The sequence below is a fragment of the Panicum hallii genome, chromosome 1 (genome assembly GCF_002211085.1).
Source record: "Panicum hallii strain FIL2 chromosome 1, PHallii_v3.1, whole genome shotgun sequence".
In the NCBI taxonomy this organism is placed as follows: Eukaryota; Viridiplantae; Streptophyta; class Magnoliopsida; order Poales; family Poaceae; genus Panicum; species Panicum hallii.
The window spans coordinates 23,471,328-23,485,900 of record NC_038042.1 but is presented as its reverse complement, the minus strand read 5'-3'; the positions used below and the strand labels follow the sequence as shown (position 1 = coordinate 23,485,900).

The 14,573-nt window shown below is 43.4% G+C and overlaps 1 protein-coding gene and 1 long non-coding RNA gene across 2 annotated transcripts; both read left to right on the top strand.

Annotated features, from left to right (window-relative positions):
• Positions 1-129: 129 nt before the first annotated feature.
• On the top strand, positions 130-6,631 carry LOC112873666 (fatty-acid-binding protein 3, chloroplastic). The gene is made up of 5 exons (XM_025936681.1): positions 130-421; positions 2,798-2,896; positions 4,841-4,984; positions 5,062-5,276; positions 6,297-6,631. Exons 1-5 carry the CDS (start codon positions 220-222, stop codon positions 6,456-6,458), a joined length of 822 nt encoding a protein of 273 aa, XP_025792466.1. The 5' UTR covers positions 130-219; the 3' UTR covers positions 6,459-6,631.
• A 3,060-nt stretch (positions 6,632-9,691) lies between these two features.
• On the top strand, positions 9,692-10,405 carry LOC112877892. The gene is made up of 3 exons (XR_003225582.1): positions 9,692-10,088; positions 10,158-10,271; positions 10,345-10,405. It is a non-coding gene; the product is annotated as an uncharacterized LOC112877892 (long non-coding RNA).
• The last annotated feature ends 4,168 nt before the right edge of the window (positions 10,406-14,573 follow it).

Sequence of the window (14,573 nt, the reverse complement as noted above, 5' to 3'; positions counted from 1 at the left end):
TGTGTTATTATTTATTAACCATGCTTTGATGAATCCTACTGTTAATTCTACAGCTCCATCCGCTACTTAGTTATGCACACCTTGTGAACTGGCGGATAAGGCCACGTGGCCGGTCCCGTGTGCATCGCCTCGCTATCATACAGTGCTCTCCAGTTCCCCCACTCCACCTCCAAACTCCAGTCCAGTTTCGGAACGCCGGGCGGGCAGCGCCGCCGTAGGATGAGCTTGGCGTCAGTCGTTTCTTCCGCGAGGACGTCCCCGGCTTTCGCGAGGGACACCGCCGGCTCCTGCCGTCGTGACTGCACGCGCCACCTTCCGCTCGGCGGCGTGCAGGTGCCTTCCGCGTGCCAATTAGCCTGCCGCTTCACGCGCAGCGCCGCGCGGCGGCTGCCAGTCGCTCTTGCGACTGGAGGCGGTGCAGGTGAGGTTTCCTGTTAATTGTCTCGTTGTTTTCGCCTCAAGTTTTGCTGCCTAATTTTGCCTGCAATGTGCAGTCTGAACTATGTTGTGAAATTGAAGTTTGGTCTCTTATGTTTCAAAATTGCGCTAATGTAATTGCTTTCGTTGGACAATGGAATGTTTGGGAGAGTACAAACTTATGTTTGAGTAAATTCTCGAATTTGCAGGAGAGCTGCATATCATTGCATTAAGATAAGGAGAGTTAGGCCAATATAGCCATACAACGGACACACACACACACACTACCTGCCCCATTCACTGGGGATTTATAGGATTACATTTGCGCAGAATGATAGCTAACACCATGACCAACTGGGCTGTCACTCCAACTCCTAATCAGGGGCTCCATCGTGTGATTTTGTGTTCTACAATGACCTTACAATTAATTGGGGTTCTTGTGGGCATCATCGTATCTCAAAGAAATTATATGAAGTTAGGAGCCAATCGGCAAAAAATGGCAGGGCATGATGGACGGACAGTTGGCTTAGAAAATAAAGGTTCAGTGGCGGTCACAAGACCTGCGCACTGTAATCCGATCACAAATGTTCATGTTTCCCAAAGTACAGCAAACAATTTGAAGTTAGTACTTGTGATGCATTGCCAACATGGAGGAAATGGCTATCCAATTAATAGAGAGAAAAAAATATCAGGAGATCAGAACATGGTATTTAGCTTATCATGACCATCAACATATCAGGAGATAGGAGTTCCATGAACAAGTTTTTTTTTTGTATGTACAATAGTCATTTTTAATTACTTGATCTTGTGATACTAGGTTACCACTATCAGTTATTACAGTCATTCGTCTGTTTTGCATATGCATGATAACCTAACACATCCAAGAATAATGTAATTTGAACCTTGGATATCATGCCTAAAGTGAGGAATCCTGGGTTTCTTTCTCTTTATGTAGGCTTCTTCCCTGTCTTGCTCTGGTCTGTATCCTGAACTTCTGTTGCATAAATGAAAATGGGGTTGAGCCTCGTCTTGAAAAAAAAATATCATGTCTAATGTGAGGACATGAAAACTAACTATTTTAGGTATCTCTATATGTGTATACTGGTGTATCACCATACTTATTTATGATATTTAACATGGTATTTTATGGTATAGTAGCCAGATCCATAGAAGATACTAACTTATCGTAATGATGTACTCTGTTACCAGAAAGCTTAACTGCACATGCACCTTCAAATTAAGATACCTTTATATTCTCTTGTAAATATGCCAGCTCATCTGACATGTGGTACACACATTTACGCCGACCATATAACTTCTGGTGTGTACCATTTTTCTTGTCAACGTTCCAAACTGGCTTTGAGTACTGTGTTTGTAAGTTCTTCCACATTTCAGTACCTTCTTAATACTATGGGATCTACTTTCTCTTACTCTAAATTTCAGCTCACCTCTCTGATGCTAGATAATTAATGCCAGCAACCAGTGTCCTAGGGATTGGATGCAAAAATTCCGATAGTTTTAAGGTGGAGGAAGGTTCAATTGAGAATGATACCTCTTTACTTTTTCTTTCTTTTATTTGCATTCACATGTTAACTAGGAATGCATGTAGTTCATATAATTTCTGGTCCTTGAGGGCTGCCACGCTATTAAGTACAAGAAGAATTTTTGTCGCGCATGCTCATATCTCGATACCTGCTTCTCCTGTTCCCCTGATAACACTCAGACCATTGGACACTTGGACCTGAGCTGAGTGCCATGTAAATTGTAAAGTATACGCATATAGCAATATCCAAAATAGTTGAACCTATTTGTCTTCATATGAGACATGAATATGCATGATTTATATTACATATTGTTATTAGTTTATTACAGGCCTTGTGTTATGTGGGGCTGCAAATACTCCCAGCGCAAGAAGAAGGCCAGCCAGGTGCAGGATGAGAATCAGACTGATAAGGCACATTAGCTATCTTAGAATTTAGTTAGTTGGTTCAGATATCTAGTTAGAGATATGGAGGCCTTTGGTTAGTTCAAGATTGGTTTGTTAGAGATTTGGTTTTATGCATTAGTTCGTTGAGAGCTTGAGAGGGGGCAAAGAGCCAGCCTATATATATGGCGGCCTTGTAATCTGGAACATGACTATTGAATCTTAGTTTCCTCCACCACCTTCTCAATTAAGCGCAGAGCTGGGAGGACCTGATCCTCTCCCTCTGTCATCAGTACTGGCTGGTTTCCTGGCTACTACACCTTGTAATGCCAATTGTTTTATGCACTATATTTTAAATTTGTCTGTAATGATTTATTTATTCATTGTTGTTCGATTTTTTTTCCTCTTCAAGTATCTTTAGTTTTATAATGGCCCAGTTCTTTTCTATGTCTGTAGTTGGTGATGCTTTTGTTACTGAGGGCTCAACAAATGTGAAGTTTCCTCGGGAGTTAATAGTTCCAGGCTACACAGGCTCTTTGGTTATACTTGGCACAGGTACATTTTTCTGGCCATTTCTCTATGAAAATAAATTTTGTACTGCATCGTCCTTGTCCATATCCTTGACAACACAACTACTGAAATTGAGATTATATTTTTTATTTTCTATCTAAAAATATTATGAACCTTTTTAGCAATATGCAATTGTTAGTTTGCTTATTGGACAAACTAACGAAATCAGGGAATCATTCATATTTCATAATCAGTTTTTCTTCATTAATTGCTCAACCAATTTGTAGTTTGTTGGAGGGAGTAAATTCAACAAAAGTTTTAAATTTTCCAAAAACATAGTATGTTGAGAAAGGATGTATAGTTTACGTTGATCAAAAGAGTACTCAGAATGAAAATCTGAGGCATAAGTTGAAATTCAAGCCTCTAACCAATTAATAGTTTTCAGATTATTCCTTAACTCTAGTGTTCATGGAATTATTGAATCTAATTTTAAGGTGAGCCTTATGTTATTACTCAGGTTAAGTGTTGTTTTTTTAGTCATGGTATACTCAACATATCAAAGGAGGGTTCCGGGGTCATGGAATCTTTCAAAGAATTACTGCACTGGACACACCCTTGGAGTAGCAATTCTACAAGTAGCTTCAGTTCTTAGGAGATATGTCCATTATATCCTATTTCTTTTTTAAGAAAAAGTCACTGCATACTACAATAAAAATGAAGATTAAAAATTATGCCTTGGAGATTCCGAGTGCAAGGTTCTTATATTTTGGACCCAAACCAATTGGCCAATGAACTGTAGAATAGTGCTAAATTGTTTTTTTTTTGGTGGAACACAAAATTGAGCTGTGTATCTTTATCTTAAGAAGAGGAAGTAAAAAGTGGGTAGAAACCCTCACAGACGCACACCACACAAACACAAGTCAATGGAAGTTCCAAATTGTGCATGTCAAGCTTATCCAAATCTTCACACTATTTCAGAGAGAGACATAATCTTTTTTTTTTGCATGATGATCTACAGAATAAAGTGCACCAGAAAAAGTTGTGGCTCTACCTTTCTGATACAATGACCAAATGAGAAGAATGTGAGGGCCTGTAGTAGTGAGAATTTGGGTTTAATCCCACATTATTGATTCTAGCTGTCGTAGAGCTAATCCTTTGGGGACAATCCATAGAAATCCAGTTGGCCATTTTAGGTGATGTGAGGGTGTATCTGAACAGTTACTATGCCATGGAGTCATAGACTTATCTATGCTAATAAAAGAATTCAATTGGAAGAATTTCTAGGAGCTGTCCAGGGACACTTGGTGGAAACATGGTATCCACTATTTGCCTTCAATAAAGGCTAGTAGGAGCGGAACTAAGGTACTATTTTTAAAATAGAAAAAGAAACTATTATCAATGCTCCAACAGGAGCCGGCGCTTGGTGCAAATGGTCAAGGAATGTTTTACCCAGGCACATGGTTGGCGGTTTAGTCTACGGATTTATAGTCATTACAGTGCCTGTTCCTTTTTACTCTTTTGTAAGGTTGTGTCTGGCAGGCAGAGGTTGGGAAGCTTTCAAGTTCTGTTGTGGCGCCTCGATTTAACATTTTATGAAATTAATAAAACTTCCATTTTCGAAAAAAGGTGGAGCCCTCTGGAACTAATTTGATTAGTTTTGTTTGATTACTTACACAATTAAACCTCAGCCAGGTTATATCTATGCTTGTTTGGTAGGCTAGACTGGCTCTTGCTAAAAGGACACTCAACAATCTGATTTTGTTAAGCAGCAAACAAAGAGGTCAGAAGCCAGGTTAAATATATGTTTTTTTTTTGTGTGTGTGGGGTGGGGGGGGGGGGCATCAGCTTCTTGTGGCAACTTAAAGTTATTGGTTCTGTTCCCAATATCATGGCTACACTGCGCTATATATGTGTTTATTGTAGATTGATTTAATATATGCATTTATTATATTGTTTATAGTTTGGAATTTGATTTTTAGTCACTTGTAGGTTACAGAGATAAGTTCTTTGTCAAACTATATGCTGCCGCATTCTATGTGGATTACTCACTTGGCATTGACACTGAGCAATGGAAAGAAAAGATTGGTATTGAGAGCTTTGATTCTAACTCTGTTTTTGACTCCATTTTTAAAGGTAAGATACAACTAGCAATGCAAAAAATGATTTAAGAAAGTGTGATATGTACTAATGTTAGTATTTTTATTGTGCAGCACCGGTTGTGAAATCATTGAGTATTATTCTTGTTAGAGATGTTGATGGCAAGACCTTTGTGAATGCTTTGAATGATGTCATTGCTCGCAAAATAAAAAAACCAAACGCTGAGGAAGAATCTTCCCTGTCAACGTTCCAGAATACATTTCTTGGGCGCAATCTCAAACAGGGCACAAGCATATATTTAACCTGGATGGAACCCTCAAGAATGCTGGTGAGTTATAATCAATTCCATGAATCTAGTCTAAATTATAAGATAAGATTTCATAAACTATTTAGAACTACAAGGTCAACAGGCAATTATTCCATGATGCCATGGTAGTGAGGCCAATTCCATCATCTACGGCAATAGATAGTTGTACAATTGGATAGGATGATTTTTATTTTTTTTTGAAATGTTGGATAGGATGAATTGGAAAGGAAATGACCTACTAACTTCTTTCGATCAGATGTAAATTTGTTTAGTTCACTACTGGTACAAGAACTGATGAATTGCATAATGAGAAAAGGCAAACACAGTGGCACCCTTTATATGTGCTCCATAATCTATATTTCAATCTACCAGGATGTAAATCTTATTGGGTTGATGTTACGATGAGTGGAGCTGGCCCTGGCCCAAGGCTATCAGCTCGGCAGAAGTAGTTCTCATTAGTTTGTTTTAGATTTGGTTTAAGAGATAAGGTTGTTTAGATTAGTTTGGATATATTAGATGGCTGGCTATATAAGCACAGCCGTACCAGCCATTGTCATCAAGCAAGAACCCTAAGAGTAGTCAGAGCCTCCAGAGGCAGGGCAACAAACAGGTTCTTCCTGCTATCCCGACCGAACATTTACCATACCAATTGACTATATTTTAATCTACCAGGATGTAAATCTTAATGGTTTGACTAGAGTCAAACTTTCAAAATGGTAGATCTTGATGTTTACTTGAGCTTGACAAAAAACTGATATTTAATCCAACCTTAGCTAGAGAACTGCAATTCTTTTCACGCTGACGTCTGTTTGCTACTCGATTTTTTAATTTACTATATTTGTTTAGTTTTTGGAGCTCTCCAACTATTTAATAATAACCTGTAATTTTGTTAGTTATTAGCCAGACATTAGTTTTTTTAATAATTGCATATAAGAAGACTTATAGAAATCCATATTTGCAGATTTTTTTTAATAATTGACCTGTAGAGATTTTTTGTAGACAGAAGAACGATTTTGATACTTTTAACTTGTGTTATTGTAGATCTCCATTTCAGAAAATCAAGATCCAAGTCAAGTCGATGCAGAGATAAAATCTGCTACTGTTAATTATGCTGTATACGATGGTTTCTTTGGTAATTCTCCGGTGTCCCCTTCTCTGAGATCATCTACTGCTCAGTTGCTGGAAGCTCTTCTTACGAAGTGACAGTAAACGGTCCTTTTTTCCCAAGAAATGCAGGATGTCTGGGCACCCGTGATTAATAGCCTCTTAGATACAGGAAACTGGAGTAATTTAATTATGAGACAGCTCATATGTAATATTTTTTGCCACACTTGATGAGATATCACTACACCAAAACAGCTCAAATTCTTTGGCCACATTTATTTTCGTCGGTCCACGGCAAGCCGACGAAAACAACTGAATTAGTTCGTCGGATTACCAAAGCCGACGAAATTGCACTTATTTTCGTCAGGTTGGCTGTGGCTGACGAAATTAAAGTCCTAATTTCATCGGCCACAACCAAGCCGACGAAAATAGAGTTGACCCTAAGTGTTCGTCCAGCTCACCTTCTCTTTCTTTCGTTGCCGCCCGAGTCTGCACGCCCCTTGCGCCGTCGTCGCCCTCGCCCCCCGGCGCCCCCACGCGCGCCCGCCCGGTGCGCCGCCGCCCGCGCCCGCCGCCCCCGCGGCCATCCCCGCGCGCGGCTGCCAGCACCCCGTGCCCCCGCGCCGCCGTTCCCGTGCGCCTCCAACCCCCGTGCCCGTGCTGCCCCCCGTGCCGCCGCCACCCACACGTCCGAGCCGCTGCCGACGCGCTCCTCTCGGCCGTCCCCTGCTCGAGCTCAGGTATTAACCTGTTGATTGTAGTTGTATTTTGGTTAATTCTATTAGAAATGTGGTTGGTCTTATTATAACTATATTTGTGATTCTGTTCGTAGAAAATTTGTGATTGTTATAAGATTTCTGATTCATTTCTTAGAAAATATATAGCATTAATAATATCTAAAAAGATTTATGTTGCATATACTTGATAATTTTTATTTTCTTAGTAAAGTTAAGGAATAACATTCTCAATTTCGTTAATGAAGTAGCTAGTTTGAGAAAATGGGAGATGATCGAAGTTGGATGTATAATGGTTGGAGAAGTAACGGAATGCCTACGCGAGAGTGGATGGTCAACACACATCCTTTTGTTGATCATGTATTTTCCTTATCTCCTTGCAGTGGTTTGGCAAAGTGTCCATGTAACAAGTATCAGAATTGTTCTCGTCAAGTCAAGATTGATGTGGAGTGTCACCTCTGCAAGTTTGGTTTCATGCCAAATATGAGAGATGGTACGAGCATGGAGAGTCACAAGAGCAGGAGGCATACAACCTATTTGATAGCTTTGCGGAAAATGAAGATAGGATGGATGCAATGATGGATGATTTTGTCGAGCAGGGCGTGAATGCTGCTGAGGTCCCGGAATATTTAGTGTGCTTGTGTCATCAAAAGAACCATTATATGGAGCCACTACTTTATCACAGCTTGCTGCTATGACACGATTAATGGCTATTAAGTCCAAGTATAACTTTTCAGTAAGTTTTTACAATGATCTTGTTGAATTAATATTGGACATATTTCCGAAACCTCACAAGTTCCTGAAAGACTTTTACTACTCAAAGAAGCTGTTAGCTGGTTTAGGGATGCCGTATCAGAAAATCCATATATGTGAGAACAATTGCATATTATTTTGGAAGAAAAATGAAAATCTCAAGTACTGTTCATTTTGTAAGAAGTGCAGATACAAGAAGGTGGTGAACAAAGATGGAAGTATGCAGATAACAAGTGTGCCCGTTAAGGTGTTACGGTACCTACCTTTGAAACCAAGGCTTCAAAGGTTGTACCTATCTTAGAAGACTGCAAAACATATGAGATGGCACAAAGAGGGAATTCATAATAATACAAGATGCATGAGTCATCCATCTGATGGTACGGCTTGGAAGGCTCTCGATCATTATGTTCCAAGTTTTGCAAGAGACCCCCGGAATGTGCGTGTTGGGTTGGCTACTGATGGCTTCACTCCCTTTAACTCAAATGCTGCCCCCTACTCATATTGGCCAGTGATTACAATTCCATACAATCTTCCACCATCATTATGCATGAAGGATGAGTATGTGTTCTTGACTCTCATTATACCTGGGCCTAACAATCCCGGTAAGCGTTTGAACATGTTCATGCAACCATTGATTGATGAGCTGCATGACTTGTGGAATGGAGTTAGGACATATGACAGCAGTAGGAAGGAATACTCTAATATGCGGGTAGCATTTCTTTGGTCTATTCATGATTTTCTTGCATATGGAATATTCTTGGGATGGAGCACGCACGGTCGTCTATGTTGTCCGGTATGCATGGGTGATACAGATGCTTTTCATTTGAAATATGGTGTCAAATTCTGCTTTTTTTATTATCACCGTTGGTTCTTGTCTCATGATCACCCATTCAGGAGTCAAAGAGATGTCTTTCGCAAGGACACAATCGTTACTAAGGGTCCACCCAAGCATTTGACCGGTCAGAAGATTGTCGAATGATGGGTCCGCGTCTTCGGATAGTCTTCTCTCTTTAGAGGCAGCAGTTCTCACCTCAGTCGAAGAAGTGCACTTCAGCGATGTCTAGACAAGGCTCAGCAAGTAGGTCATATGTGGTTTGCATGTGTAATTTAATTTCTTTAATCAGACTAAATATCTACTTGTCTTTGAACAGCAAGAAGAGGAAGGTAGGGGTGCGGAGGAGGAAGAACATGTTGCGAATTTGGATGACGATGGAGATGGAGTTGGAGAGGGAGATGGGTGCGAGGACAGAGAAGGGTGCGAGGAGAAAGATGGAGATGCGGAGGAGGAGGAAGAAGAGGAGGAGGAGGAGGAGGATACTGCTGCTCAACCTATGTTCAGGTACTTATGATCATTTCATTAAAAATTTAATATGAGCTAGCTAACTAATACGATATATTTAGATTTAGAGGCAATAATATGATGACTCCTGTAGCTACCAATCTGGCAAATCGTTGATAGATTAGACCACTTGGGGATTGGTAAGTAATCTATTTTATTGTTGTGATTGTTTCATTCAATATTTTGTATAGTTTAAGTAAGAAATATGATGGGTATCATATTCTAATTGTAGGCAGTGGGATGATATTTGTTGGGAGGGAAGAAATAGATTAAGACCTGGGAATGCAACATTGGGAACACTTTATCGGTTTCACTATTGGAGGTGTTCTTCAGCCTGCATTGAAGTGGGAGCACTATAAGCTGTAATCAGATGATCAGGGCGTCACGACTGCAGCGAGGGTTTGGAAGGAGTTCTGGGTACTTTTTTGTCGTAACTTGTATAACTTGCATAACTACTATCTATTTGATTTATTTATAAGTTGTCTAACTATTTTTTTCCTTTTTCGGAGAGGTATCGTTTGCCGGAGGGGGAGGAGCAGTGCCTACAAGCTAGGGCTCATTCTGTGTTTGACAAGGCAGCGACGAAGGTGGTCAGGGATATGATGTCCAATGCTCGTATACATTGTGTTTGCTTATACTACAAAAAAAATAAAGCTGCAAGACATGAACAAGAAACTGGGCGCTTCTGAGATATATCTCCGAGAGGATGAGTATCTTCAAGTTGATATTAGCGGTTTGCCTTGGTTGAGCAAGTGTCCAGATGCTTGGCGAGCACTTTGTGCTTATTGGGCTTCACCCAGCTTTGTGAAAAAATCCAAGATGAAGAGAGCTAATCGTCAAGCAGGACCACGGGTTACACAAAGATATGGAGCCGATGGACACCTTCGTTTGGCTCATCGAATGGTAGGTGTTTATTATTTCAATTTGATTATTATGTACTTGCTTGCAATATCACAATTTCTTCTTTGGCAGGAGGCACAAAGTGGGGTGGCCCCAAGCTATACTGAGACATACATTCGAGGCCATCACGGCTCAGATCCTACACAGCCAGAGTTACTTTGCAGTGAGAATGCCACATAGACTCTGGTTAGTAAAACAATTTGATTTCAATTAAGCGATGATTTGAATATTATCTTACTATTGGTTGCTTGAATGGTAGGTGAGATATGGTGATGAAATGGTGGCACGTCATGGGGAGGAGTACGATTGGAGGAGAAGTGATGTGGATGTCGGTGCCTTATACTCAAGCGGGGGAGGGAAGAAGCATGGCAGGTTCAGCATGTTGAATGGCGTTATTGATACAAGTGGTCTTTGAGTGAGGCAAGGTCTTTTTAGTCCTCTCAGAGTTCTTGGGGCTACAAAAGGGAAAGTCGACTGTAGGAGGAGATAAGGCAGCATAGAAAGGCGATGCAGAGGCAAGAGGAATGGGCAAGGCAACAACACGAGTACATGCAAGGTTTTTTCGCTCAGCAACGACAGCTTCAGATACTATGCAAGTTTGATATTTTTCAAGTCGTTGTGCACTTTTCATTGCTATAAGATACTTGATCTATTATCGGTTTTTAGGAAATGTTAGCGGCTACCCTTGGATCACAATTTAATTTGCCACCTCTTTCTTCGCCTCCTCCACCACAGCCGACTTTTGTACCATACGTGCATCTACCATCTCCACAAGTGGTAATTCTTTCGTATAACTAGCAATGCTCAAATTTTCTTATGTATATGTACTATATACATTTAACTTTGTCTATAATCAGGGTTCGATGAGTAGTCATCCTCAAGGAGTTTCTAGCAGCCCATCCACGCCACCATCGACAGCAGCATAATATTTTTGGAGGTGACGGTGGCAGCGGACATAATATTACCCCTCCTTGATTTCTGCTTTTGCGTTTGATTGACATATATATGTCATTTAGAGTATGGATTTCATGATTTCACTTATTGGATGTATTTCATGATTGTGTGATGATGTATTTCATAATTATGCTTATGGATATGTTAATTAACTGCAATTTATAATTCTAAAAAATTATTATGCAGCTGTTTTTTTAGCAGGCGCCCAGTATTTTCGTCGGCTAGGGAAGTCGACAAAAATAGCTACCATTATTTTCGTCGGTCTTCGAGACCGACGAAACAAACTGTATCATTTTCGTTGGCTGGTCGGGCCAAAGAAAATATGTTGTACAGTTTCGTCGGCCTCGCTGGCCGACGAAAATAGATGTATTTTCGTCGGTTGCCGACGAAAATTCGTTCATTTTCGTCAATTTTATTCCGTCGGCCTACCGACGAAAATACATATTTTCGATGGCTTTCGGGCTATTTTCGATGGTTTCTGGCCGATGAAATTACGCTATTTTCTTGTAGTGTATGGCGATTTTGTCGTGCCATTCTATCGACAATAGTCTCTTACCGATCTTCCTTACATTTCCATCATCCAATTTGCCTACCCCAATTTGCTTGGTACTAGAAGGCTTTGTTGTTGCTGTTCCATCATTCAACTTACATGGAACATTGCCATGTGAGTTTTTTTAGTTCAAACTCCAAACTATGTTGGGGCATTAACCCTGGTTCTGCTTGCGTGCAGCCGGTGGACCAAGGTCCACTCTCCTTGTAACTTGCGTCTTGTCTTGTGCCTGGCGCCACTTTATTGTACCATGTTCCCTTGGGACATGTACTTAAATCAAAGCTCACAGCAGCAACAAGCATCCAATTGGAGCTCTAGTGCAAATAAACTGAAATGTGTGTGTGCGTTCATCTCTTCCCAGCTCAGGCAAACTACTCAGTTGTGCCTGAGAAACCACTCGGTGGGAGGCGGATTTCCAACAATTGATATTAGGAGCCTAGGTTAAGTATCCTTTGGATCAATATCTCCATCCGGGAAGCCCGATAGGTCTAGGCATGGCTCAAGTGAGAGCAAGAAGCCGGTCGATGGCGAAGAAGGTCTCCTTGGGAAGGAGGACCTGACATCCAAGGACCAGAGGCCAGAGGACCCAAAGCGGCAGGTGACGCCCAAGGACAAGCGGCCAAAGGATCCAAAGCGGCAGGTGAAGAAGGAGAAGAAGCCGGTTGGTGAGGAAGATTGGGGGGGGGTCATCGTCAAATGGCTCTGTAACCTTGCATCGCCATCGGAGGCGTCCCTCCCCTTCCCCGTGCGGGTGGCACTACCGGGATGGGGAGTGGCTGACCATTTAGAGGGTGGTGAAGGAGTCGAGTGGCGCGAAGTACCCGACGCTGACAAGATCCAACTACACCTACTAGAGCCTGGTCATGAAGGTGATGCTCCAAGCCCGCAACCTCTCAGTATGGCGACTGTGACTTCTAGGAAGATTGCATGGCCAGAGAGGTCCTTATCCTCTCAGTACCATCAGAGATGGTGCTGTGGGTGGCCAAGAAGAAGTCGGCTGCAGAAGCATGGGATGCCATCAAGATGATGTGCATCAGCAGCGACAAAGTCCGGAAGGGCAGGGCTCAGCAGCTGCGAGGGAACTCAAAGCCATGACGTGTCGCATCAGCGAGAAGGTGGACGACTTCACTCTACACATGTCCAACCTCATCATCAACCTGGAGGAGCTAGGTGAGGAAATAGAGGAGCAGTGAGTAGTGCAAAAGCTCCTACGGTCAGTTCCACCTCGGTTCGACCATCTGGTGACGTCCATTGAGATGCTGCTAGACATCTCCTCCCTCTCGCTGCAAGAGATGACTGGGCGCCTGAAGGCGCAAGAGGACCGCATGGACCGCGTTGACTCAAATCGTGACCCGGGCAAGCTGTTGTATGCTGATGCGCCGAGTCGACGAGATCGTGAGTCGGGCGAGGGTCCGCCCAGGTCCGGAGGCAAGAGGAGTAAGCGGTGGCGCCCGCCGGCTCCAAAGAAGAAAGAAGTCGATGGCGGTGAGGTGAGGAAGCCACCGCGCGATGACACCTGCCACAACTGTGGCCGTGCTAGCCATTGGGCATGTGAGTGCAAGCGGCCTAAGAAGGGGCAAGCGCACCTGGCCTAGGCAGAAGAAGAGTCGTGCTTGTTCATGGCACAAGTTTGCGTGAAAAACCACTCGGAGGAGCCGCAAATTGAGTTGTTTTCTGTACAGGATGTCAAAGAAGAGTCAAGATGGTCGTCTACGTGGAAAACCACTCAGAAGAGCCGCAAATTGAGTTGTTTTCTATGTAGGAAATCAAAGAAGTAGTCGAGACGGTCAAGAAGGCGGCTGATAAGCACTCAGGCGACCACGGGGTCAGCCGCGAGCCTGCTCCCTTGCCTGCAACAGCGGCTGCAATGATGACCTGCATCGAGGAGCCTCGGGCTCAAGTCTACCTCGGTAGCGGCAGGTACGACGAGTTGATAGAAGGGTAGTACCTGGACACAGGGGCCACCAACCATATGACAAAGCGGTGCGACATCTTCTCCCACCTCAATCGGGCCTTGCACGGCTCGGTCAAGTTTGGCGACAGGTCAGACGTGCCCATCTAGGGCTGTGGCACCGTCATCTTCTCCGGGAGGAACGGAGAACACAAGGCCTTAGATGGGGTCTACTACATCCCGAAACTGTGCAACTCTATCATCTCAGTCGGGCAACTTGACAAGATCGGGTCCAAGATTCACATCGAGGATGGTGTCTTGTGGATCCGTGATCATGAGAGTCGGCTATTGGCAAGGGTTCCCCGCAGCGAGAACAGGCTCTATGTGCTGCGGTTGGAGGTCGCGAGGCCAGTCTGCCTCACCGCACGTCGTGGCGACAATGCCTGGCAGTGTCATGATCAGTTCGGGCATGTCAACTTTGGCGCTCTGCAATAGATGGGGCCAAAGAGCATGGTGCGCGGGCTACCGCAGTTGGCTCACATTGAGTAGCTGTGCGACGTCTGCATCACCAGCAAGCACTAGCGCGCCCCCTTCCCCAAGCAGGCCAAGTATAGGGTGGACAAGCCGCTCGATCTCGTACACGGTGACTTGTGCGGCCCCATCACACCGGTGACTCCAGGAGGTCAATGCTACATCCTGCTGCTGGTAGATGATGCCACAAGGTACAGGTGAGCAGCCTTCCTTGCAGAGAAGAGCAGCACGCCAGAGTCCTTCAAGAAGATCCAGGTGGTTGTGAAGAACAAGTGCGGGAGGAACCTGAGGGTGTTCCGCACTGACAACGGCGGCGATTTTACATTGGCGTTCGTCGCTAAGTACTTTGCTGGCCAAGGTGTGGAGCGGCACCACTCTGCGCCCCACAAGTCCCAGCAGAACGGCATGGTGGAGCGGCGCAACCAGACGGTGGTGGCTATGGTGTGTGCACTGCTGAAGCAGAGGGGCATGCCGATCATCTACTGGGCAGAGGCGGTGAGCATGGTGGTGTTCCTCCTCCACCGCTCGCCCACTCGAGCCCTCTCCGACAAGACGCCATATG

Coding starts and splice junctions, on each gene's coding strand:
- LOC112873666 (XM_025936681.1), top strand. CDS start 220: ATGAGCTTGGCGTCAGTCGTTTCTTCCGCGAGGACGTCCCCGGCTTTC. Junction 2,897..4,840: donor TTTGGTTATACTTGGCACAG/GTACATTTTTCT, acceptor AGTCACTTGTAG/GTTACAGAGATAAGTTCTTT. Junction 5,277..6,296: donor TGGAACCCTCAAGAATGCTG/GTGAGTTATAAT, acceptor GTGTTATTGTAG/ATCTCCATTTCAGAAAATCA.